The 27,316-nt window shown below is 40.6% G+C and overlaps 1 protein-coding gene across 2 annotated transcripts in view; it reads right to left on the bottom strand.

Annotated features, from left to right (window-relative positions):
- Positions 1 to 22,005, bottom strand: part of ZC2HC1A (zinc finger C2HC-type containing 1A) — a 32,699-nt gene extending 10,694 nt beyond the window's left edge. For both annotated transcript variants that reach the window (XM_086740950.1, XM_086740951.1), the window contains exons 1-7: positions 21,955 to 22,005; positions 7,968 to 8,041; positions 7,469 to 7,585; positions 7,122 to 7,257; positions 3,149 to 3,297; positions 2,026 to 2,134; positions 988 to 1,096 (exon numbers count right to left, since the gene is read on the bottom strand). In XM_086740950.1, the coding sequence (XP_086597076.1) occupies positions 988 to 1,096; positions 2,026 to 2,134; positions 3,149 to 3,297; positions 7,122 to 7,257; positions 7,469 to 7,585; positions 7,968 to 8,041; positions 21,955 to 21,970 (710 nt within the window). In that variant the 5' untranslated portion in view covers positions 21,971 to 22,005. The remainder of the gene's footprint in view (positions 1 to 987; positions 1,097 to 2,025; positions 2,135 to 3,148; positions 3,298 to 7,121; positions 7,258 to 7,468; positions 7,586 to 7,967; positions 8,042 to 21,954) is intronic.
- Positions 22,006 to 27,316: the final 5,311 nt, after the last annotated feature.

Raw genomic sequence — 27,316 nt, 5'->3', positions numbered from 1 at the left:
AGGCCCCCTTTAGATATAGGAAGGCCGCTATAAGGTCTCCCAAGAGCCTTCTCTACAGCCTAAATTATAAGATGTTTTAATGTTTAAAATCTGTGTCACTACAGAGACAGACCTCACCCTCTGACTTCAGATGTTGACTGTTGGTGTCTCAGTTCCTGCTCTGGTATAGTTTTGTAGGTATTTCAACAGAGCCCTACATATTTACCCCTCACACTCCAATACTAAGGCAGAGATTAATAAGGCAAAAATTGTCACTAGTGACCAATCTGAGGCATACAACTCTTCCATCTTTTAACTGCTCCTACAACTCCTTGCTTCAACGTAACTCCTAACAAATTTGTTCTCAGAAGTGAACACAAAGTAGTCAAAGGAAAAAAAGAATTGCTAGGTCTCAGGCTGAAAGAGACACATTTAAGAGCCATCTGTGAGAAGACTGGTTAGCATGACTAGCAAGAAATCATAACAAGTGGTTGTCAGAGACAAGAAGAGAACAAGTTTTTTTAGAACAGAGAAGTGAGAAGGCATAAACACTCTCATCACATCCATATTTTTAAAAATTGAAATTGTGCAGGCAATTAAATGAGGTTATAAGCCACGCTAACATTCACCGCGTCTCAGCAAGGATCATTATCTGAGAGCCATGCCAATCAGAAGTCATCTATTTGTGGTTAGCAGCATGTGTGAACAGAAAGAACCTGTGCAAACATCTCTCCATATATTAACTGCTATTTGGCTCAGTCACATCACAGTTCTTTCTCCAAGCTTCGGAAGAGGAAATGGAAAACTGCCTACTCCAATGCTCCTTAAACATTAATTTTGTTTATAAATAAAGGATAAATTCAAAATACTGCACTTCTGAAGCTCAGAGGAAAAAAAAAAAAAAAAACAAAAAACAAACACACAAGTGAAAAAGACCAAAGACTTTAGAACCAGCACAACATAAATATGAAATAAAGCATAAAATGACAATATTAAATGCAAACTTACCCTGCTTGCGGGTTCACCATTCCCGATGAGTTTTTATGAGCTGGTGATAGTGTCCGAATTTTGCTCCCACTGGATCCAGACAAAGATAGTGCTTTATTTGAAGAGGTACCTTGCATGTACAAAGCAAGCATGGAAATATAAGAAAACGTAAAATTTTCCTGCTGGAACGATACAATTCGTTACGTTTATTTTTAATTGTAAAATTCAAAACAAGAGTTTTAGAAATATCAAGATATGAACAAATGCCCAGATATGAGGAAAAAGCAAGTATGTTTCCAGAAATTTACATAAAATACATAATTGGGACATAATGTTCTATTCTAATAAAAATACTGGATCTCATTTACTTTCTTCAGAAAGAAAAGGAAAGAAAAGAAGTCTGGAATGTCAAAGTATGTACAAACAGAACATGTTTCAGATATCTGATGATATCTGAAATCAGAGTAAGACCAGTGTTTGCATAATTATTATATACATGGCTTGACTATGTATTTTCACCAACTCATTGTAATATTCAGCATACAAATTAATTACAGAATTAAGCAACAGAAAAACCTCAGGTGAGAGATCAGTATTAGATAAAATTACACCTTACTACCCAGAATGATTTTGCAGGTTCAATTCAGAAAAAAAAAAAATGGACTTGATATACAAAACAGAAGAGAATCCTGTGTGCTCAAGAGTCTTGTGGGACAGATGACAATCAGTGTCCCTTCCACCTTTACTTTAAATGAGTTTTTATGAACTACTATATCAATTTCAACAATAAAGTACATAGCCATCACATATGTAAGTAAAAAAAAAAATAAAAAAATCAAGTCACATAAACATTGATAAACAATTGTATTATGAAAAACAGACACCATCTTATCTACTCATGTAACACTGAACTCCTATGGATTTCTTTACTTCATCAGTTTAAATAACTAGGCAATGCTGTAGAAATCCTTTCAGCTATTAAAATTATACTACTTTTACTGCATAGTTTGAGAACTAATATAGAAAGGAAGTGGAAAATTCATAACATTCATTTCATACCTACAACAGTTTTGCTAACACCACTTGGCTGTGGTAAGCGTGATGATAATGATGATGATGGTGCTGCTGATCCTACAGAAGGCATCTTCTTAACTGCAGCAGGTTTGCACTGTAACAAAATACAACCTAGAAATTTAAGCAATTAAATCAAACTATCTATATAACACCATAGGTAGTTATCTGAGGTACTGTGGGAAAACAGACTATGATTACCTATTAGGTAAACTGTTTCTGGTACAGGATCATGCAAATAGTTTCCGCTAGTCTGCTTTCTTATACATACAGATGACGCTAGTAGGAAAGATTATATAACTTTACTCAGTGGTTTTGTTTGTTTCGTTTAACTGTACATCTGCTTTTCTACAGCTTTCCTCATTTTTTTCCATAGCTATCTCATGAGATTAACATTATCATCTCTTTACCAGCTAACTTTAAAAAGAATACTCAAGGTCAGGATCACATTTGTCTTTCAAATCCTACTTTCACCTCTATACTCTGGACCAGTCCCAGCACTAATCTGGAATACAGTGCAAGAACCACTAGGTAACTGGTTGTGTCTGTTTAGGTCTTCACAGGTTCCAGAAAAAAAGAGCATTACCACCAAATAAAAACACACACACACACATACACACTTTAATCCTTCATTTGTTTCCATCATAAGTTAACTACTACAGTGCTTACCTTAATACACTTGAATTCCTTTAAGCCTCTAATTAGCCAAAATATTGCTGTCAGTTGCCCTGTAGTCAACTACTTTTATTTGCCCACTTAAGGAAAAGTCTTGAATTGGATTCAGAAGACTTGCACAACAAATCCAACTTTTTTTACAAACATTGCATCTCTACTTCCTGCTGCTACCCTTACCTGTCATTTCCACAAATCTCTGAATTACATTTATGACTGCTTTTGGCTTTGCAACTGGTGCCATCTGATTTATGGATCTCTGAAACTGTCATAAGAAAGCAAAAAATCTCTTCCATGCTTAGTGTCTAATTTCCATCTAACATAAATAATAAAATTACAGAATAAAATAGTTAATTCTACTTAAGAGCAACACACACATTAACAAGCTTGATTTGATGTCAAACACAAGTTACAAGTTAAGAAAAATGTTATAGTTCACCTGTGGTCGAGTAGGAAGCTTCCCTTTGGTATCAGCTGCCAACTTCCCCTTATTAGTAATACGCGCTGCTTGCTCCTTACAGAAATTGATGTGTCTGTCAGCTGCATTTTCATTAAATCTCCTCTGACAATATGGACACTGAATGTAATCTTTAAAACATAAAAACCTAACTTTACTAACATGATTTAAAAAATGAAGTGCTTTACAGTCCTTTAAAGACCAGCCCCAGCCCCAGCTCCAGAGAAAATTAAGGCTTCTTGAATCTGAAAATAGAATATTGTCCACATGTAACATAAAAGATGTTTCTTGTTTGACGGATAAGAATGAGAAGAGTGGTTGAGGATCAGAAATAACCTAAATGAAATCAGAAACACTTTGAGAGATGATATTCAGCAGAGAAGGTGGCCAAAGAGGTATACGGACATGGTAGGGATATCAGCTGGAAGGAAGTGGAGAAGAGGGTAAACAACACACAGTTCAGTTTTTTCAAGATACGAAAATGCATTAAAACCTTCCCCATAAAAATAGCAAAAGACAACAAAATCTGTTTCGTCTGGCAATTTTGAAAGGACTGAGAAATACTAACTGCAATACTGAAAATTATCACTAACAAAAAAAAAACCCAAAAGAAAAAAAACAATGGAAATTTTTAAAAAAAAACCACCAACAACAACAACAAAAAAACAACCAGAAGAAATCCAGCCAAAATTAGGAGCTATGTATAAAGCCATGCAAGTCAGAGTAATTGGTGCCTATATTATTTTTCAAGATTAATTTAGTCACATTACAAACAACACTACTTGTAGGAAATATTACTTACATTGGTGAAAAAAATAGAAAGGCTATTTTAAGCATTTAAAACTCTAAAAAATTCCTCATTAGTATGCTGAAATATAATCCTTACGATACACTGCCCTTGGAAAGTAAAATATTTGTACTGCAGTTTCAGACAGACATTTTCATGTCTAGATATACGGATGCTGTATTCCCCAGATTACAATATTCAAAACTATGTAAACATCTACTTCAGAAGAGCTGGACACTGGTAAAGCAGGTTAAATTAGTTTGTTCCTAGGTAATTTTAGAAATGTATTGAAGAAAAGGAAGATCTAACAGTCACTGCCTTCAAGATTATAGTTAGATATTATATAATTCAAATTAAAATTTGGATGACATGTTCCTACTCCAAATGCAGCAGAACTGGCTTAAGAAGTTATCCTTTTAAATTAACAATCAATTTTGAGTACGTCAAATGATGTAGTGGCCACTAAACGATAAACTGTGACCCAAGAAGTGTGAGCAAAAGACACAGGAAGAAGACAGGAATCCTTCAGACAAGTGACAGCATGGGAATCTGATATGATAACAATGATGAATTTTTATTTGTTTATTTTACATAAACTCTACTACTGTCAGAATACTCAAACATAAACTATACCTTAAGAGAAACTCAGAAGAAAAAGAACTATAATATCTCTATGGTCAAACCAAGATAGGCGCAAACAAAGTTAATCTACTTAGCCTTTTATTTTTTTTTTAATAAAGATTAATAAAGCTCCTAGATAATAAGAAAATACATTTCTAGCTGAGGCATAGCTCAGTTCCCACAAAAGACTTTCAAAGCCCACTAAAGTAAATGGATCAGACTGTAGAGGATTAATGCACACTCTTTTAAGAATCAGGGATTTTATCTTTATCCTTTGTAAAAGGCTTCACAAGTCCACCACCTGGTTATCTGGAAGTACTGTTTGTACTGTCCAAAAGAACTGTTAGGATTCAATATAAGCTTTATAGAACACAAACTAATCAAATTAAGTGGGCAGCACACACATGCAGTCAAGTTCAAAGCAAATTGGGTGACTAAAGGTCCTTAATATCATGAGGCTATTCTGCACTTCTGAGGAAAAGGTAGAACAAAAGATCAAAGAACAAGTAATAACTGCTTGTTTGCAAACTCAAACTATGAAGCAGGAAAGACATAGACCAGTTGAAGCGAGTTTAGAGGAGGGTCACAAAAATGATCAGAGGGCTGGAGTACCTCTCCTGTGAAGGCAGGGACAGTTGGGGTTCTTCAGCCTGGAGAAGAGGAGGCTCCAGGGAGAACTTATTGTGGCCTTTCAGTACTTAAAGGGGGCCTATAAGAAAGATGAGGAGAAACTCTTTAGCCTGTTGTGATAGGACAAGGGACAATGGTTTTAAACTAAAAGAGGGTAGATTTAGACATAAGGAAGATTTTTTTACTATGAGGGTGATGGAACACTGGAATAGGCTGCCCAGAGAGGTGGTGGATGCCCCATCCCTGGAAACATTCAAGGCCAGTCTGAACAATGCTCTGAGCAACCTGATCTAGTTGGAGATCTCCCCATTCCTTACAGAGGGGTTGGACTACGTGACCTTTGAAGGTCCCTTCCAACCCAAACTATTCTATGATTCTATGAAATATTAATATAAAACTCCTTTTTTAAAAGGAAAAAGACTAGCAGCTAGTTAGGAATAGGCATGCCAAAGGCAGAGCTGAGTAGGAGAGGATGGATATACTCCATGATACCATGGATAATTCTCCCTTTCTCCTACATATAAAGTAGGAAAGAGCACCAGTAGCTGCCTCTGCTCTTATTTTTGTTTCATTCTGTTTGTGAGAAGAAAATCCTCTGATCAATCCATGCAACTTTTCATTCCTGGTTGCCTCCTCCTAGGTCTTACATACTGCAGAAGGATGAAACCAAGAGACTACAGACAGTAAGATTCAGCTTGGAAAAAGTAAAAAATAGAGGAGAAACAGAGGCTTTCTCTTCCCCTCACCTCCTATCTGCTTTCAAGTGGGCTAAATAATTACTTCCTTTGCTTGAAACTCATTTGCAGTCTCTGGAACCAAGGGAACACCATTTTAGTAGCTTTTCCAAGCTTGATTTAGTTCTGGGCCCTTCTGCTTGTAATTCAGAACCTATACAACTACATTATTAGTGATCCTTTCCTTGATCAAGCCTTATGTTTCTTATCCACAGCGTTAGCTATTGTTTTTACCTTACTTTAAAACGCATATAGCATTTCAAGTTGGAGTGTACTGAATGCTGAATAATACAACTTGACTTCCTTCTGTAAATGCACAATTACAATCCTAATACTGGACTAACATGTTTCCTGTCAAGAAACAAGGCAGGGAACACTCCCATCCTCACTTAACCACTGACAAGCAGCAGCAAACAGATTATTTTTTTCCATTTTTCCCTGATCTTTCTGAAAATAGCCACTGAGCTGATCAAATGGTTTAGCTCGTAGGACAAGAGGAAGAAATATATTGCCCAACATATTATCACACCACAGAAGTTAACTGAAAAGTCTGTTTCCTTTTCACTCAAAACAGACTGCTTCAACACTTTACCCAGCCTCAGTTCTGAAGGCATCTAAGGACTGTCAGTCCCTTTTTAATACAAATCCCAAGTATTTCACATACCCAAAACTCAAGTACTCCCACTACATGAGGAAGGATAACATGCATTCTAGAGGATACACTGCATACCTGAAACTAAATGTGAATTCAGCAAGAAATGAGAGGGACTACATTTGAAGAACGTAGTCGACGTGCATTCCTACAACGTACATAGGCTGTCAGTGTCCAGCATCGGCAGCTAATTTAAAAGGTAGTCTGCCCTTTCTGCGTAGTTCTGGTGCTGTGGACAAAACCAATGTTTTGAAACAGTTTGTCCAACCTACGGTTTACAACATGGTAGCAATCTGCAAGTTGGCTACAACTACTTTTTGATACATTAAAACCGAAGTATTGGGCATCAAAAGCTACACAGGATGCTAGCCAGCCAGATGCACAGTCACAAACCAACATCTGAAGAGGGATAATCAGACAGTCATCTTCAAGAAATTGTCAACACTGCATTCCAACAAATTCCTTTCCAATTTAAATTTTTACAAATTAAGTTAAAAAAAAAATTCTAAAGCGCTTAGCTGTTATACATACCAGGGTCATAGGATGGTGGAGGTGGTGGAGGGAGTTTTCCACCATCTTTAAGATTAAGTCCTTTGGCTGCTCGTATAGTTGCTATAAATTCCTCATGTTTTCGTCTCCAATTGGAAGGTTTTTTGGGTGGTTCTGGCTAAGAAGTCAAAAAAAGAAGGAGTTTTATACATTTGAAGCTCCTACTTCAAGCTAAGTACATGCCTTATTTTAGCAGACAATATTATATTTAGATTTCTTCCAGATCCCAGTCGATCTAATTACCACAAATTGCCAGCAGAAATAAGCCTTATTATAATGCACATATAGTTTGCCTAAAATGTTCATATGCAGAGTAAATTATAACATACCCGCGGCTTAAGAGGTTTTACTGTGGGAATGTCAGTTCCTTCTGCTCTCTGTCGGCTGGAATCAAATGTCTTCCTTTTCTTGGCAGAAGTTTTTTGGCAAATGGGTCCATGCTTTTTCTACAAGCAGAAGAAGAACAAAAGCAGAATACAGAACTTAGTTTTGAAAACGTAAGTCATTGACATGTTCTTTCCTCTTTCTTGAAATGCCAATCAGTAAACAAGGCCCAATTCTCAATGACTAAGATCAGACTGCTTTTACTCAAACATTTACACCAGTCACTACTTTTAGAATGGAACTTTATGAATCCACAAATCCATATACATGGTTACAAAAACTTGTGAGATGAACAAGAAAAATAGGAGGCACCTGTATTTGCTCCTTGCAAATAAAAAAATCGATTGTAGGTAGGCTGCATTTGCATGGAGTGGCAAGACAAATCGGAGGTCCAAGATCTGTGTTCATATTTAAGGACACACCAACAGTGCTCATACTACTTACCAGTGCTGCTGGAAAGAAAGTCCTTCCACAAATCCTACATGGCAACAGATCTCCAGTTTGCACTGTAACCTCACCTTAAAAAAAAAAAAAAAAAAAAACAACCTTCTATAAGAAAATTTGTTTAATGTCATGACAAATATTTCTTCCTAGATTGCTTATCTCATATACTTAGCAATAGTAACAGCTGTTACTGTAAAAGCGTATGATCTTTGAATTGTGCAGAGACCGTAAGTATCAGAAAGGAAATGATGATACACAAGTCCTTATGTAGCTTTGGAAGCAGACAGGCTCAGTAACGTGTCTGATAATTTACAATATAAAACTGCACCTTTAAAAGGATGTCTGTAGGTCAACGTACAAATGACAGATTCACTGTAAGTCACAATGACATCCCAAACACACACCAAGAATAATGACTTAGGGGGTACTTAGTGGATAGAACTGTCTTTGGAATAGAATCATTTGTTATAGTATCGAATATAAGTCACATTCCATCACTTATTTTTCTCTACTAAGTTAAACTAGTCCACTTGCTCTTGCAAAGAAAAAAAAATCTTTAATACTGTTTTTACTATATATTTTATTCGGATTATTGCTGACCATTTACAAAAGCATTTCTGATGTTACTACTCAAGCACTGGTAACAAAAATGTAAATGGTATACTTGACATAAAACAGACTTACAGAACCAGACAAAAGACCAACAAATCAAAGTATCCAAGCTTATGCAAACAAATACATTCATACAGTACACATTATGCAATGGAGACACGGCAGAGACTAAAAACTCCACAAGGCTTCCCAATAACAGGCAACTATTACATTTAATACTGAACCTGAGATAGAGGGATATTTTTATATCACATATATATCAATAAAGAGGAAGTAAGTTCAGGTTAAGTTTGAGACTTAATAATTGCTTTCTCTGTATTCAGCTTGACTATTGCAGACAATGCAGCTCCCTCTATTTATACAAAGTTAAAACAAACCCACTTTGAATTGACTTGTACTTTAGGCAAACCCGTGGCTTAATCTAAAAAAGTTATGAACATAGCAATATTCAATGATTTGACAAGTTTTTGTTCCCAGTTCTCCAGTGGAAAACAATTTTCCATCTAAACATACATACTTGTCAAGTAACTGTAGGGCCAGTCCTAAAGAAAATGGGTAATTTGACAAAGTGTTTCATGGCAAACAAATGTAGATTCAAGCAGTCATGGTTCCCACCAAAAACCATTTTTTCCAAATGTAAAAACTAAAATTGAGTGAGATTTCTAATATCAATATGTAACTATTAGGTCTATTTCTACCTTTTTCAATTACTTGAATGAAATTCATCATCAGTATGTAACTATGTATAACATATTAATTGTATTAATATACTACAAAGCATAATCCATTTTAAGAATCAGAAATCATATGAAGTGTTCTGCAGTTTAAAACATGTAGATTAATATGTTTAATTAATTTATATACCTGTTCCATGTAGACATGAACAGGCCCTTGTCACAGCACAGCAGTACTGTACTGACATTAACCAACTGTTACAACTGAAGTCAATCAAGCTTCTTTCTGTGTCATCTAAATGTTTGTGTGTTTAGATGTACATAGGCAGGAGAGTGTAGGAAAGATAGAAAACATGCGTGTAAATCTTGTTTTCTTCTATTCTTGCATCTGAATTTTACTTGTACGTTATCAATACTTACTATGAACTGATTTTTATTGTTAGCTGTATTTCTTTAATCTCTACTTTAAACAATCATGTCTGAAAATTTTACCATAGGCTTGTTTTCTTAAATCCACAAGCCTCAGCATAACATTAATCACAAGTAATAACGTGCACACTGGTCATAGATAGCTTAGATGGCTGGAACATGCCCTCACCATTTTCCTCAAGGGCAAGAAGCAACAGTTGTAAGCTTTTCTCAATTCTCCCACTCAAAAATACAAGGTATGCACAAACTTACTTTGTTTTTTTGTTTCATTACCTCATTCTTCAGTGTTCTCAGCACTCCTAATAATGCTAACAGACATCACTGCAAACTTAGTTCTGCTAAAGAGTTCAACTTCCTTCTGTCACATTAACCTAGTACAACCCTCAGCTTTGCAGAAACAAGTGAGAGGCATTTCATGGAAATAAAAAGTGACATTGTTTGCATCTTTAAGAAGTTAGCTGAAATAAATCAGAATTAGTGATCTTGAAATCAGGTGTATAGTATAAGATTAAGGATTTGACCAAGAGAAGAATTCTTTCAAGCATCTGGCTTAATAAAAGAAGAAAAGCTCCACCTGCCACCATTTTTTTCTGTTCACTGAAGTCTGGAATTCGAGCTTGTGTTTAAATTCAGCTTTACAAGAAGCAGACTTCATAGATGCTCACCTGATTGAGTAGTGTTTACATACGACATTCCAATGCATAACAAATGCCAATTAGCACTCACTGCAGCTACAGTTACTGAGCTGACTTCCTGAGAGCATTTCTACCCTCCTTCGCTACTGGCAGGTACTCAACCACATTTGCCAAGAGCAATTTCTACTGACAACACCTCCTTCCCATAATAGAAATCACTGACCCAAAACACAAAAGGAAGTTATTTTTAAAATTAAAGTTCCTAAAGTTTTGTTGAAAATTAGAAGCCTACAGTCCTTCAAATTTGTACACTTATCCCTTCAATGTTTTAATCATTCCTCTGTGATTTTCCTCACCTTTAAAGTAAGAAAACCAAATCCTAAAACACCGAACAACTGCCCCCACCCAAACCACAAAAAAAAAAACCTCACAATAAAAAAAAACCACAAACAAACAAACAAACAAAAAAACCCAACCAAAAAACAAAACAAAACTCACAAAACCTTAACATTTCTCCCTCGGAGCCCATGAGCATGCCCTTACAGAGGGGTTAGAAATGTCATCAACATTAAATCTGATAATTTAAGAATTGGGGTATAAAATTATGAAAGTTGGAAAAGAGTTGGTTTTGTTTTGTTGTTGTTTTTAAGACATTCATGCTTGATATCTAATGCACTCAGTCATGGATTGACTGATTTTTTTCCTGAACAAAAGTTAACAGAAACGGCTGTTAAATTGGGATTTATTGGAAAGGGGGCGGGGAAGGTTAAAAAAGTCAACACTCATATCAAGAAACAGAAGAAGGATATGCTTGGTAAATGAGTCCGAGAACTGAGAACAGTAAGATCGTGTCGTAGCAATTTTCTTCAGTCTTCTTTAAGTCTAGCAACAATGCAGGGATTACCCTAATTTTGGTTACACAACCATAGAAGACCCAAAGATTCAGCAGCTACACTTCTTTTTTCCTTTTACTATCTTTAATACCACTGTTCACCAGTAGTTTACATGCCTGTATTAAACATGAATGAACATAGTTAACTTGGAAAAGGATGGACATAATTATTACTGTTTATCTAATCTAAACACACTTGGGGAAAAGAGAAATATGTTCAAAATGGTTATGTGAATACTAAAAGAAGTAGTATTTCAATTGAAATGATGCCAAAACCACGATATACAGCTCTACACCATATTCACCTACTGTCTGCCTGAGACGAGGTCTCAAGCAAAAACAGTTTAACCTAGTAAGATGCTGGGTATCTGAATTAAACAACTAGGCTGGAAGCTTTATTAGCAGCACTACAATAATCTCATCATTTGTGTTTCTAAACTGTCCCTGTCAGATACTTCCATAGTACAACCAGCTTCCACATTATTTTTTTCTACCTACACATAAGTTATTGTACATGTTACTTTTGAATATGGCTACAGTCTAGTTACCTATACTTTCTGTTCTTGAAGTTGAACTTCAGCTGTAAAGTCTGGGTGGACCTCAAAGTCTGACAGCATAGTTGTACGGTCAGCCTCCCAGATGTAGCAGTGCTTTCAATACTCTTACAGATAAGTTTAGACTTCTTGGAAACCTAGATTTCCAGGGAACAACTTTTTTTTTCTTTCTCTCCTCTCACGCCCCAGACTTCAGGAGGGCAGACTTCAGCCTCTTCAGGGACCTGATGGGTAAAGTGCCATTGGAGGCGGCCCTGGAGGGAAGAGGGGCCCAGGAAAGTTGGTCCATATTCAAGAAGCATCTCCTCCAAGATCAGCAGAGGTGCATCCCGATGAAGAACAAGTTGGGCAAAAGGGACAGGAGGCCAGCGTGGATGAGCAAGGAGCTCCTGGACCAACTGAAAGTGAAGAAGGCCTATAGAGGGTGGAAGCGGAGTCAGGTAGCCTGGAAGGATTACAGACAGGCTGTGAGAGTGGCCAGGGATCAGGTGAGGAAGGCTAAAGCCTGACAGAATTGAATCTGGCCACGGATGTCAAAAGCAACAAGAAAGGCTTCTACGGATATGTCGGAGACAGAAGTTCCAGGGACAATGTAGACCCCCTCTGGAAGGAAATGAGTGGCCTGGTTACCCGGGACATGGAGAAGGCTGAGATGCTTAACAACTTTTTTGCCTCAGTCTTCACTGGTGAGGCCTCTTGTCGCACCACCCAAGTTGTGGAAGGGACTGCGAGAATGAAGAACTGCCCACTATAGCAGAAGAGCAGGTTTGGGAACATCTGAGGAACCTGAAGGTGCACAAGTCCATGGGACCTGATGAGATCCATCCATGTGTCCTGAGGGAACTGGCAGAGGAAGTTGCCAAGGCGCTGGCTATCGTATTTGAGAAATCATGGCAGTCTAGTGAGGTCCCCAATGACTGGAAGAGAGGGAACATAACCCCACTTTTTAAAAAGGGGAACAAGGAAGACCCGAGCAACTACAGGGCTCTATGCCTGGCAAGGTCATGGAGCAGATTCTCCTGGAAACCATGCTAAGGCACATGGAGAGCAAGGAGGTGGTTGGTGACAGCCAACATGGCTTCACCAGGAGCAGATCATGCCTGTCCAATTTGGTGGCCTTCTATGATGGGGTTACAGCATCGGTGGACAAGAGATGAGCAAATGACATCATCTACCTGGACTTGTGCAAAGCTTTTGACAATGTCCCACACAACATCCTTCTCTCTAAACTGGAGAGACATGGGTTTGATGGACAGACCACTCAGTGGATAAGGAATTGGCTGGATGGCCACACTCAGAGACTAGTGGTCAACAGCTCGATGCCCAAGTGGAGACTAGCGACAAGTGGCATTCCTCAGGGGTCCATGTTGGGCATGGCCCTGTTCAACATCTTTGTTGGTGACATGGACAGTGGGATAGACTGCACCCTCAGCAAGTTTGCCATTGACACCAAGCTGTGTGGTGCTATCGACATGCTGGAGGGGAGGGATGCCATCCAGAGGGACCTTGACAGGCTGGAGAGGTGGGCCCATGCCAGCCTCATGAAGTTCAATCAGGCCAAGTGCAAGGTCCTGCATGTGGGTCATGGCAATCCCAGGCACAAATACAGGCTGGGTGGAGAATGGATTGAGAGCAGCCCTGAGGAGGACTTGGGAGTGCTGGTGGATGAGAAGCTCAACATGAGCTGGCAATGTACCCTTGCAGCCCAGAAGGCCAATGCATCCTGGGCTGCATCAAGAGGAGCGTGGCCAGCAGATCGAGGGAGGTGATTCTTCCCATCTACTCTGCCCTGGTGAGACCCCACCTGGAGTACTGTGTCCAGTTCTGGAGCCCCAACATAGAAGGACATGGACCAGTTGGAGAAGGTCCAGAGGAGGGCCACAAAGAGGGCTCCAGAGGGCTGGAGCACCTTTCCTATGAGGACAGGCTGAGAGAGTTGCGGCTGTTCAGCCTGGAGAAGAGGAGGCTCCAGGGAGACCTTATAGCGGTCTTCCAGTACCTCAAGGGGGCCTACAAGAAAGATGGGGAGAAACTCTTTAGCAGGGCTTGTTGTGACAGGGGTAATGGTTTTAAACTAGGAGGGAGGTAGATTCAGATTAGGTATTAGGAAAAAAATTTTCACAATGAGCGTGATGGAACACTGGAACAGGTTGCCCAGAGAGGTGGTGGAGGCCCCATCCCTGGAAACGTTCAAGGCCAGGCTGGATGAGGCTCTGAGTAACCTGATCTAGTCGGGGATGTCCCTGCTCCTTGCAAGAGGGTTGGACTGGATGACCTTTGAAGGTCCCTTCCAACCCTAACCATTCTATGATTCTGTGTTCAAATACACTAAGCGATTTACAGTGGAGAGTGCAAGCTGACAGTTCGCAGATTTTTCTCAGTACAATGTGTGGACCCATCAATACAAGTTCAATCTGACACAGTCACAATGTGCTGTCATGTTCACAAATTAAGCAGTCATGTAAACAGACTCCACACCTGGAGGGAGCAGAACTTTTCAGTACTGCTAAACAGCTATTAATTGAAGTTTTAGTACAGTTTTCTCTTTTGGAGATCTTCGTATACCCAGATATGTGTCTGCACTTAGATATAAAGTACAGAATACTTCAAAGAAACAAGACTGCATTTAGTGACAGTATTTAATCATGTTGTAAAATCTGACTGACTACCCTTCAAAACCTTTTAATTATTTGCAGCAGTGACAGTACTAAACAACTTTGGCCAGATAACTGTGATAATTAGAACCACCAAGCCTCACCGAATTCAAACTTACAGAAACACTCTTAGTATTTCCAGCCTTGAGACTAGGTACCAATTCGAAACCAGTAAGTCATCTACAACTGTTTAAAGTTGTTACTTCAACAATGCTTGCCAAATACCTCTCCCGCAAAATTGTACTTACTGCTTTTAGCATAACTCCTCTCTCATCTCCAAAAGCAAGGTATTTTCCACTTAAGAGTTCCATATACTTCAGGTTTGAAACAAATGCAGTGCATTCCCCACATTAACTGGATACTACATCATTGAGCCACAACATCTAGTTCTTTCAATGTATGTCCACTAATCAATACTGACCAGGTTATATTTTTTTAATCAACACGTTAACTAACAACAGTCTGAAAAGACTAATGACAAATAGCATAAACAAGAGTCACCTAAAAATGAAACTGATGCAATGACATAGGTAGGGAACACTTTTTTGAATAGTCAAATACAATTCAGAGCATTAATTTTTAAAAAGCATTAAATAACATAATGAAAAGATGAACATACAAAACTAGAAAAAAAAGTATACCAATGACTGAAAAAACATGGTGTAAGTTTTGCAAGTTTTCTTTGTTTTGCCAAAATGAATTCTGAAATGCAAATAAAAGTCAGACAAATACACCATACTGCTTAACAACAGGCAGTACTTGCCGAACTTTATCAAAGTTTGCTTGATAACTGACGACGTGCATGATTTACCCCGCCAAGCAAATTCCTTCTCACCTATGCTATTCAGCAGTTTGCAGGAAGAGTTAGAGAAAGGAAGACGAAATCATAGTAAGCTCTTTCTCTCCACATTCAATCATTTGCATACTTTGAATTTTTTCTACAATTAGGTTATTCACATTGGTGTAACTAATAGCAAACAAATCTACTTTTATCTATCTACCCCTAATTTTAGAGGAAAGCCTCATGAATTCTTTTCTACTTCTGTATTGACAAAGCAGTCTAATCTTGTATAAACCTGTCACTTTTGCTTCCAAAAGATAAAGAGCAGCATAACTTCCATTCCTTCAAGCTGAAAAGCTTCAGTAAGACTTTCATAGTAGCTCTGCATGTTTTTGTATCAGCTCTCCAGCCTGACAATGAAAATGCATTATATTTCTCAAAATTACTGTTATTGCATTGAACATGAGTTCCATGATGGCGAGTTTGGTATTACTTCCTTGAAAATAACATATCAAGGAGAGTACCACTGCCTCAAAGTGACAACCTGGAGGAGGATTTTTTTTTTTGTGACTGAGAAATAAATCGCATACAGTCAAGAACAGTTGTAATAGCAGCATATGCACAATTCGCATCATGGTGTCCTCCCCTTTTCTATAACTGTCCGTCCTTCTTTCTTCCCTTCCTCATATGAAGTGTAACTTCTAATGTGAAAACATGCCAAAGTCACACTAGACATTGTTAAAAACAACCACCTCTCCTGGGCTCCTCTCTAGGGCCGTATCTCATGGCGTTCTTCCAAGCAGATCCCTAAACAAGCCCAAGTCTGCTTTCCTGAAGTCCAGGGCTGAGATCCTGCTACTTGCCCAGCCCCCTCCTCTCACAATCCTGAATTCAGTCATGCCATGGTGACTGCAGGTAAAGCTGCTCCTGCCCTTCACATCTCACATGTTTGTAGGCATGAAGTCCAGCATGAGCACCCCTCCTTGTCAGCTCCTCAATCACCTGGGTCAGGAATTTGCCATCAACGCATACCAGAAGCCTCCTAGATTGCTTGTGCCTTCCTGACTCTTCCCTCCAGCAGGTATTGGGGTAGCTAAAATCCCTCCTGAGAACCAGGGCCTCTGAATACAAGGCTCCTCCAATTATTTGAAGGAGGCCTCATCTTCTTCCTGATCAGGTGGCTTGTAGCAGACACCCACAACATTTCCCACATTGGTCTGCCTGCTAACCCTGATCCGTAAGTTGCCAGGTGGCTCCACAGCTCCATGCTTTCCTGCTGCTCTCCCACATAAAGGGCAACTTCCTCTCTTGCCGTCCAGCTGGTTCTTCCTGAAAAGTCTGTATTAATCCACCACAACACTGCAGTCCTGTGAGCTGTCCTACCACTTAAGCGTGATTTCAACAAGATCGGAGCTCTGCAACTACGTGCAGACCTCCAGTTCCTCCCATTTGTTCCCATATTGTGAGTGTTAATGTACAGGCACTTCAGAAAAGCACTCAGTCGTGATGACTATCCAGAAAAACCTACGAAAGCTTCCTCCTGTAATGCATACGGAAACACAACAAAACCAAAGGCAAATACGCAGCGCTATTTGATCGATTTGACTTCCCAATACGTTACCTGATCTTCTATTAATCAGCTTTAAGACCAGCTCAAACCACTAGGAAGTATGTGACCTGCAAAAATCTATGTACACGTTACACAATCTTGTTTTAGCATCATAACCTCCCTATTCTTCTGTATTAGGCTACAGGCACCACGATGACTGTAAGCAGGCAGTCAAGCGAAGATTAGCCTTCTCACACTTGCCTTAAACCAAGACTGCTTTGCATCACTGACCCCCAAAGCAATTCCTGAACTTATATACTCTACTACCCAAATGTATCAGAACATTACTTGGCTAACAATAAAATAATGTGTTAAAAACAACTCTGGTAATAAACTTCATTTATAATATATTGATACTTAGTTTGCTCTCTCACGCCAGCATTTCTTTACAAAGACAGACAACTCCTCACCCCCTAGTCAACTGTTTAACAGACTCCTGGAACCAGATTTTACTGAAATGCAACAACTGCTTTTGATAATAATGACATTAAGTGTGTGTGCAGGTAAAATACATTCATCTTTCCACTATATTCAACCAACTGAATTCATTTACTAGATCAGTCTAGTTTCTGCAATACAAGTTAAAAATGCAAGAATTCTACAAAAGCTGTAGAAAGGGGAGTAAAATCTGTTTGTCCTAACACGCTGAAGAAAGTAATCCGACACACTCAAATTCCTGTCTACACATATTACTTGAAGCATATTGATAGTGTACTTCCCCTATCGTATCAGCCTAAACATAGTTTTCAGAATTTCTCCTTCAGTAAAACATTTAATTTCAATTTCTTCCCCAAAACATAAGCATTAATAAAAAAATAACAGCATAACTGCTTTAGAAAAAGCAAACATGTTACCACAATTATCCAGTGTTTTAAATGTCAAAAACAGATCACTTAACAGAGGTGTGAGTGTGCCTAGTGAAACACAGCAGTTCAACACAAACTCATATTTATCATTGTGTTTTAATGGCTACCAGAGAAAAACAACTTATTAAAAACAATATATATTAATATTAGTTTTGCATTTCAATCTTCAATAGTTTCCAACTTGTTGATTTAAGAACACTACCATCAAACTACTTCTTCCTTCTGTTGGACAGACAAAGATAGCTGGGGAAAACAACAAAAGCTGAAGTGTTACAAAAAGGCAGGAGTCTCTCAAATGGAGCTTAAGAAAATGGCTGCCAAAGTAAGGAAGCTCCTGCATGTATCCAGTGAGGCAAGACAAAGACGAACAGTAAAGGGAAAGGAAGACTCACATTAACATTTTTTTCCCCAAACCAGAAATAACATCCTATACCATCAGGGGGGAAAAAAGACTGGTTATTAGCTTATTCAGAAATTCTGTCAGAACAAGTATAAGCACTTGCTTTCAACAGTCAGGTTACTAATACAAAACCTAAAACTCGAATGCTTGCACTGTTTGGGGTGGAGTGTCTCAGACATTATCGGTGCCAGTGAAGGGGCCACAGACAAACACTATTACAGCACATATCTCAGCTCTCAGAAGATGCTCTACAGTGAGCCTTATTCTTAGGAGACCTGGAGGGCACACCCAGATTGCTCAGACTCTAAATGCTTAATCACAGCAGTTCTTACTTGGCATCTGCAAGTGAAAGCTCTGGGTTTGAGACTGCAGGCTATTTCCTGAGCAAGCAGCCACCCATCCCTTTCCAACCACAACCAGCCTTCCCGGGCTGCTAGAGCACAAGCTGAAGGAGAACGCTGGGGCTGGGTAAGCGCTGCCATTACCTACCACAGAGAGCTGGACTTCTGCCCTCAAACACAGCTGCCCCTCTGCCCTTTACTCCTCAGGCAGCAGCAGTCCCGACCAGCTGGAATGGGCTGTGAACAAGTGTGGGAAGCGGCACTCAGTTGGCTCAAGCAGCTGTTGCCGGCATCCTCCCAGAAAAAAACAACAGACTGGAGAGAAGCCGATCAAATGCCACCATTGGACTGCTCCAGCTAAAATGATGTCAGGAATTCAATGCTTGGATCCCCTCCTCCATCTCCTTCAGCAAAACAGAGAGCAACACACATGCCAATGTGACAGCTTTTTTCTTGCCATCCAGCAGTGAAAACAACCAGCACATGTTAAACCCTTCGAAAACAGTCCTGAGATTCAGCACACAGTTGACTGTCAGGAAAAGATTTTTAAACTCATCTTAAAGATCACTACAGTTTGAGGCACAGACAGTCCATTGCGCTCAGTATTTTCACCAGTAAATTAAATGAAAATAGAATAACAGCCAAACAGCACACAGGCTGCAAAGTAACAAATGCTGAGCTAGCGACTTTAGATTTAACTTCCAAAGTATACATCAAATTTGTCACTTGTAATGATGTAAGTGCACACTTCTGCAAAACTTGAAAGTTATAAATTTGACTTACAGTAAAAAAATCTAGTAATATAGATATACAAATAAAATAATAAAGCAACAGACTTAAAGTAACAAAAGTACATTTTAAAAGAAACATTTAATTCACACAGAAACCTACTTTGTCATTTCACTGAACATTTAAACTTGCACACAGTGAGAAAATGCAACTGCAACACTAGAAATATTATTTAGCTTTTTAAAGGTCACTAATGCAGCTCCACAAGCTAACTAATACACACTCAACTCTCCACATTATGGAAGGAATTATTATAAATTGAGTAGAGTTATTCCTTATTAATAGCATGCTTAAAAAAAAAACAGAAATAAAAAAGATCTTGCATCTATAATGCTGAGTTTCAGAAAAGCAAAGCACCAGCTTCTGAGGGTGGAAAGTCAAGGCCAAGCAATCTGAGCCTGAGAGGATCTTCCATAGTCATAAAAACACACCAACAGACTGCTGCCAAAAGACAAAGTCCTGCCCTCCACCATAATCACGTCCCCCACACACACAATTGCCAGGACCTGCGGTACAAACCAGCTCTGGGAAATGATTTTGCTAAGCACTAATACAGAGAGGCAGCAGCTGAGCCAGATTTCAGAAGCAGCCCATACTTCCACATTGGATGGATACGACTATGCTTCTAAACACAAATTTAATCTAAAATGGCAAGCAGCAACGTTCTTCCAAGTTGTCAGTGGAGCAACAACTGGAAAAAAAGCATAATACCCAATGAACTAATGTATTATTGTTATTGGTTTTGCCTACATTTTTTCTATCTTAGGGCCACCTTTCTACAGAAACTTCATTTGAGCCTAACCTAATGTCCATCAAGAAACATCTTAAACTGAAAAACTGCAAATAAAAGCAAAACCACTTGCTTCAAGTGTCCTCAGGCAAAAAAAAGGAAGTATTTTATGTTGTGGTAATTTGTTTAGAGAAAGAAAAACACAGCACAAAGTTACCCACAAAAATACAAAATAATATATTCTTCAGTTTCAAGAACTTTAGCATTCAAGGATCCTGGATAACAGTGTGGGATATGAGCGTTCACAAAGCAAGGACAACTGAAGTTTAGAAATGGCTTACTACCCATGCTATTCTCAAATTAATCTCAAGTGTTCTGAAGGAACATTTCACACTATGGAAAAATGCTTTGATAAGCTCCAGCTTTTGAAAATACTTTCAATAAAAAGGTTCACAGAGTAAACATGAGATTTCGGCTATGATTTAGCAGCTCTTCCTCCCACCACTCCCAGTACTTACTGCAATAGAAACAAAACGTAAACCATTTCCAGCAAGGTCAGAAGCCGAACAAATTCTACTGCAAAAATTACACATTTTTTCCAGGCTTCTGCTGTTATCTGTAGATCTATTTTCTTCCCACCCTCTGTTATGAAGGTGCTAGGGCTTATACAACACAGCTGGCACAGCTGGCCTTGGTAAGTTAGCTCACAGACAAATAAATTGATGGATGGGTTGCAGATGATATGCAGTCCCAACTGCAGTCAAACACATAGCTTACTCAAAATAAAAGCAAGTTTTCCCTTTCTGAACAGGCAACATAGGATTCACAGGATTGCCATGAGAGTCAGAGCAACTGATAAAGCATTATTTGATAAACACTGGACACCAGCTTTCAAATTTAAAAGACATTAAATGTCAGCAAAGTATAATGAGTAAATCAAATAAAAGAGAACCTCCTGGGATTTTAATGCCAAATCATAGCCAAATTTATCATTTTGATGAAGTCACTAAGCTTAAGAACAGTGTCTGATGACTGTAAAATCTACTAAAGACAGGTATTCAGTAAGAATTAAATCTGTTCTTCAACTGTGCTAGAAGGGATAAAGAACAGAGGTTAGTTTGTGCTCACTCCTATGTAAGCACTCAGTTACCTCTGGTGAAGCAAAGCATGAAGGCTAAATTACTGTTTTGTGATAGCTACTCAGAATAGGTCTGGGTTATTTCTTAAGTAATATGTTTTAAGGAGCTTGCAAAATAGTAATGGTAAGCCTCCCCAAATGCTCAGATAGCAAGCTGTAACTTCATGAATTCCAAGCTGATATCTGCGCTATGATGGATACTCTGTGGGGTAATGATATCTTCATTAATGCAACCGCCACAGGATAAAGTTGCAAATACTCTGTTCAGCAAATACACACCGAGTCTTCCCTGCGCTGAACACTTCCTTGGCATTATAAGCGTATCCTAACACCCACCTTAGCCATCTGCTTGCAAAAAAAAGGATGCCTGGCAAAGACGCCCGCACGACTCGGTGCCGCACCCTCCCTCCAGGGCACCCCCCGCCAGCGGCGGATCACCGAGCAGGCTCCCCGTCCTTCGAGTTCGGCAGCGGGAGGGAGAGGCCGGCGGGGAACGGCCACAAACCCGCGGCTCGGCTGCGAGAGCCGATCAGAGCCCGGCACAGGGCGCGGCGCAGCGGGGCCTGCCCCGCCCGGCCCGGCCCGGCCCGCCGGGCTCCGTGCACGGGCCCCGCTGCCGCCCGCCTTTGTTCGCCGCCCCGCTCCTGCGGCACTGCCCCACCTCCGCCCCGTCGCCCCCCAGCACTCCCGGCCGCGGAGCGAGGCGAGGCCGCCGCGCCGCCTCCGGGGGCTCCACTAACAGGGAAAGGGGCGCCTGGGCCACAGCTCCCGCTCCCGCCGACGCCGCCCAAACACGCCCCGCCACAACACAAAGCCGCGGGGCGGCCCAGACGCCCACCGGCTGCCCCTGGCGAAGAGGAAACCCCTCGCCGCCGCCCCTCACCTTCCAGCACCTCCATGACGAACGCCGACCACCAGCTCCGGCCCCGCCGCTGCTGCTGTGGCAACGCCGCCACCTCCCGGCCCGCTAACAACCGCCGCTCCCATTGGCCGGGCGGCGCGTGCGGGCGGGCCCGAGCGGCCCCTCACGGGCACAGCCCCGCGGCGGGCGGACCGGCCCCGCCCACGGTCAGCGCCCACAGGCGCTGCTTCGCTGCCCTCCGAGCCTTCCTCCCTGCCCGCTTTGCCTCAGTGCCCACAGCCGCTGCTTCGCTGCCCTCCGAGCCTTCCTCCCTGCCCGCTTTGCCTCAGTGCCCACAGCCGCTGCTTCGCTGCCCTCCGAGCCTTCCTCCCTGCCCGCTTTGCTTCAGCGCCCCGGCCCCGAGCCTGCCCCACCCCACTTTACCGACCTGGGCCCTTGCGGGGAGCTCCGAGGCCTGCTGCGCCCCGCCAGGCCTGGGTGGTGCCGCCCGCCCTTCGGGGAGAAGGGCACCAGGTCTGAGCGTCTTCCTGCAAAACCCAGTCTTAGAATCATAGAATCACAAACCGGTTTGGGTTGGAAGGGACCTGAAAGATGATCCAGTTCCAACCCCCACGCAGAGGCACCTTCCACTAGACCGGTGCCTCAGGGCCCAGTCCAGCCTGGCCTTGAATGTTTCCAGTGATGGGGCATCCACCACCTCTCTGGGCAACCTGTGCCAGTGTTCCACCACCCTCACAGTAAAGAATTTCTGGCTTATGTGTAATCTAAACCTACCCTCTTCCAGTTTAAAGTCATTACTGTCTTAGTCCAACTCCAGTACAATCTGACATGTACAGTCCATACATTGAGGTTATGCTATGATCAGGATCTTTTTCTTCCATGAGTAGTGCTTTATATGAAGTACAAAGTAAACCAAGTGGGAAAAAATAATTGTGCCGTTGAAAAAGTTACAGAGCTGTCAGTCTCTGGGTGGACATGGGCAGCAACTGAGATGGTGCCAGCAGCCTGTTGCCCTCAGTGCCAGTGAGCCAAAAAGAGGGGTGCTGGCGTGCAGCGCAGCGTGTGCCTTTTCAGGGCCCCCTTGCTTGCAGGAAAACTGTGGACAATCAAAGGAAAAACACAAAAAATGGGTTTCAGGTTCATGTCCTGAAAATAATTGCAGGCAACGAATGCTTTCTGCTTTTTTACTCCTGTTATTTTCTTAACTGAAGGAGATACTAATATGAAATTAATCTCTGAGGATATCTCTTGCTACAGGATACCTTTTGAGTAAGGGATGTTTTTGGAAAATGGTACTACTAAATTGCTGTTGACTAGTGAATCTGAATAATGCCTGATAGATTTTGAAATTCTTCTGTTCCTTTTACAAGAGTTCTCCATGTTTTTAGCAAAAAAAAAGCATTTCCAGATTTTTTCTTCAATATATTATTTTAGAATTAATTCTTAAGATTTTTTATTTGCTTCCTTGTGTCAATATGCTGTGAGCAATTAATAAAGTTTTTCTATATAAGCTACAATAAATCTTACAGAAATTACTACTGTCTTTACAGACACATGCAAATAATTTCTTTTCTTGTTCTAGACAAATTTGTTGATACAGATTTCCTTGTCCATAGAATCACAGTTACTCTCCCAAACACAGCAACTCAAAGAAAGCGAAATAAATACATAAAACCTAAATTAAATTGGAGGTTATGATTGTGTTGTCTTTCTGCATCTCCTTAGCATGGGACAAAGATCCAGATGCTGCATGCCAAATAGCCAGCATGTAAATCATGATTAATATATTGTTAAAATCATACTTTGAGACCAAAAGCCTGAATATATATGCTATTCTAGCTGCAGTTTTTCTAGGTAGTTTAGAACCATACTAAAAATATATTTCAGATTTGCTTGTGATCTATAGAGCTTATGCTTATAAAATTACAGGCCATGCCAGAAGGAACTAGTTTGCCACCATGTTGCAGAGTCCTAAACTTTGCAAATTATCCATTAAATCTTTAACATGAAACTTAAATGAGCCTGTATCTGGCAAACATTTGCTGTTCACTATCCTGGTTCGGGGTCGGGGGGTGAACACTACAGTGGCAGCTTCTGCAAGAAGCTGCCAGAAGTTTCTTCTCTGTCTCGTAGGCTCGGCTGGGCCTAGGGCTGACATGCCAGTGGCCAGGGCCAAGCCAATTGGTAGCAGTGATAACGCCTCTGTGATAACGTATTTAAGAAGGGGAAAATAAAATAAATTTACAAAAAAAAAAAAAGGAGTGAAGTAGCAGAAGTAGGGGCAGAGAGGGGGAGACACGAGTCTTGTGGGCCTTGCAGCCCTCACCCTCTGGCCTCTCGCTGGGCGGCTGACTGGGCCCAGCTCAGCCCGGCCCGGCTGCAAGAAGTGGAGAGGAGATGAGATGTGAAGAGAACCTGAGGGGCGTCTGCCTGAGGCTGATTGTGAAGAATTTCTTGCGAGAGGAACGGCTGCAGATGCCAAGGTCAGTGAAGAAAGAGGGGGAGGAACAATGCAGCTCCTGGCCAAGATTCCCCTGCAGCCTGTGGTGATGACCATGGTGGAGCAGGTTGTCCTCCTGCAGCCCATGGAGGTCCACAGTGGAGCAGAGATCCACCTGCAGCCCTTGGAGGACCCCACGCCGGGGCAGGCGGATGCAGCCAAAGGGGACTGTAGCCCGTGGAGGCAGCTGTTCCAGAGGGACTCCATGTCAGAGCAGGGGAGGAATGTGAGGAGTTCTTCCCCCGAGGAGGAAGAAGTGACAGAAAAAAACATGTAATGAACTGACTGCAACCACCATTCCCTGTTCCCACCTTGTGCCGCTCAGGGAGTGGGGAGGAGGTAGAGATAATTTGAAGTTAAGTTAAGCCTGGGAAGAGGGAGGGGTGGGGGATGTTGTTTTTTGTTCTCTTTCTCATCATCCTGATTTGTTTTGTTAATAATAAATAAATAGTTTTCCCCAAGTGGAGTCTGTTTTGTCTGTAACAGTAACTTCAATGATCTCTCCCTGTCCTTATCTCAAACCTCAAGCTTTTTGTTATATTTTCTCTCCTCCATTCTCTCACAGGGTGGGGAGAGTGAGTGAAAAACTATGTAGCTTGCTTGCGAGCAGGGCTAAACTATTACATTGACCTAACCCATCAGGGTAGAATATCAAACATTCACTGCTTTGCAGAGGCCTAGGATCATTTCATCTCGCAGCAGGCAAATCCTTTATAACAAAAACATACACATATTTTTTATCTTTTTATCAGTTTACTGAAGGATTTCAAATTAGAGGAGCATTTTGTTTGCTTTGTTGTTTCTCTTTGAAATTTGTGGTTATTTTTGTTAAAAACTAAAATAAAAGATAAGTGAGACTTGGCAGTGTTAGGCTTCTGTTTGGACTCAATGATCTTAAAGGTGTTTTCCAACCTAAATGGTTCTATGAACTTCAGCTCACCTGTCTTCAAGAGCCTACAATGTGGTGCGCACATCTGAGCTACCTGTCAAGTTCCCTGATACAGTCTATAGAGATTTGTCACTGTAGTTAATATAGTCTACAAGCTTGAGGGTACTTAATCTGCCAAATGTAGCACCTTTTTCAGGATCAGAGACAGGTAATATTCAACACTCACATTACAGGAGTCAAATCCTACTCTAACTTTCTTCAGGCTGAATCCTGTACTGAAAAGACATATTGCTGAGTTTTGCTCTGCGAAGATGCCATTGATTGACTTTGTCATCCCATTACTCATCTGAGAAGTGAAAGAAATAAGAGCTGGCTTATAAAATGAATAGGCAAGCGGCCATTCTGCAAAGCTAAAAAGTTTTCCTGGCTTTTGTGACCGTTGTGTGAATATTCAATTGCGTAACAATGCATGTGGACAGCATACCTTAAAAGACTGCTGATGCTGAAAAGTAGCTGTCTTTTAATTGTGGTGTCCATATGGGAAACAGTGGACTAGTCCTCTGTTACCATAGCCATTTTGCTACATGAATGCCTTTATAAATTTAGCATAGCTCCATACTGAAAAACAACCTAAGCCTGTTTTATTCTGCTGTAGACCTGCTACTCCAAATGCAAGTCTGTTCTGCAATGACATTCCTAAAACATTTAGGATTATTTTTTTCCAAATTCTGTGCTAAATTTATTAATTGCTAGTTTGCACCATGTATGCTTGTGCCAACATTGATTTCTGGCTTAAATATTTTCCTTATTATTTATCTCTTTGGTGTATTTATAGGCAATAAGCATGCATTCTGTTTCAGTATTTGGCTTGTTAGCCTAAACAAAATAAAGCTCTTCTGCACTATCCTCAGAAACTATGCTTTCCATTTCTGTAGCCTTTATTTGCACGTGTTATGTGTTAGTTCATACTTCATACATGATCAGAATCTTAAACTGTCCCTGAGGGGTGATCTTACTGCATCACTTACAGTTTTTTGCCTCTGCTGGGAATATTTCTACTAATGCATCTTAGGTTACATTTGCTATGTTCTGGTAAGCTTGCAGGCACCAGTATACATTTAGCTCATTTTCCATTCAGGTGTTTTGCAGAGGCAGCAATGGTGATAGGAATTTTTGCCTCTAAGGAGTAATACAGTCTGAATACCTTCTGTTCAGAATCTTCAGCATCTCTGAGAAGGACCAAGAAAATGTGTCCCTAAATGCAAAAGTCACATCTTCCTTGCTCAGACTTGTTTTAAAGAATTGAAATACAAACACTAACAAAAACATGACTACCTATCACCAAATCCCAGAAGGAATTCCGAAGAAGAGGTAAAAGGTAATCTGTGGTAAGCACAGACATTAGGCAGGAGTATAGAGATGACACAGTTTCCGGAAAGACTTAGGTCTTTTTCTGCTGGTCAGTAAAGAAATGATTTTTCACTTTCTGTTGGTAAAAAAGAGGAGTCTGCCCACAGAGATAAGTTGTGAATGATAAGTTATGAGTTGGTGATAAATTACAAAGACCCATTTTCCCTATGGTTTGTGGGCATAAATATAAGTTACAGATTAGTCTGGATCTTTGGTTGCATAAGACATCATCTTCAAAATTGTCTAGAGAAGTGAAATTGCAGTCTAAAGTTTGAAAGTGTCCTGAATTTCAAAATGCAGGGAAGCAGTGATACCAGATATTTCTGCCAGAATTTGTCAAGGCCTCTTGCAGAAGAACTGGAGGACCCACAGGTCCTAGGTGTATTACTGATACGTAAGGTTGTCTCTTTCTCTGGACATGATGGTTGGCAGAGCTTGCTGGTCACACAGTAAACTCAAGCCATCTCTTCTGTGTAAGCCCTCTTTGTCATGCAGCTCCTCATGTGACAGAAATACCTGGATTTTGAACGTCTGAAAGGCACATGTTGGTCACAGGATATATTTAGTAAAATGCAATGGGGAGA

This window comes from Chlamydotis macqueenii, chromosome 2 (assembly GCF_036417535.1).
Source record: "Chlamydotis macqueenii isolate bChlMac1 chromosome 2, bChlMac1.mat, whole genome shotgun sequence".
NCBI lineage: Eukaryota > Metazoa > Chordata > Aves > Otidiformes > Otididae > Chlamydotis > Chlamydotis macqueenii.
Note: the sequence above shows the minus strand (reverse complement) of the source record. Positions and strands in the feature narration are given on the sequence as shown.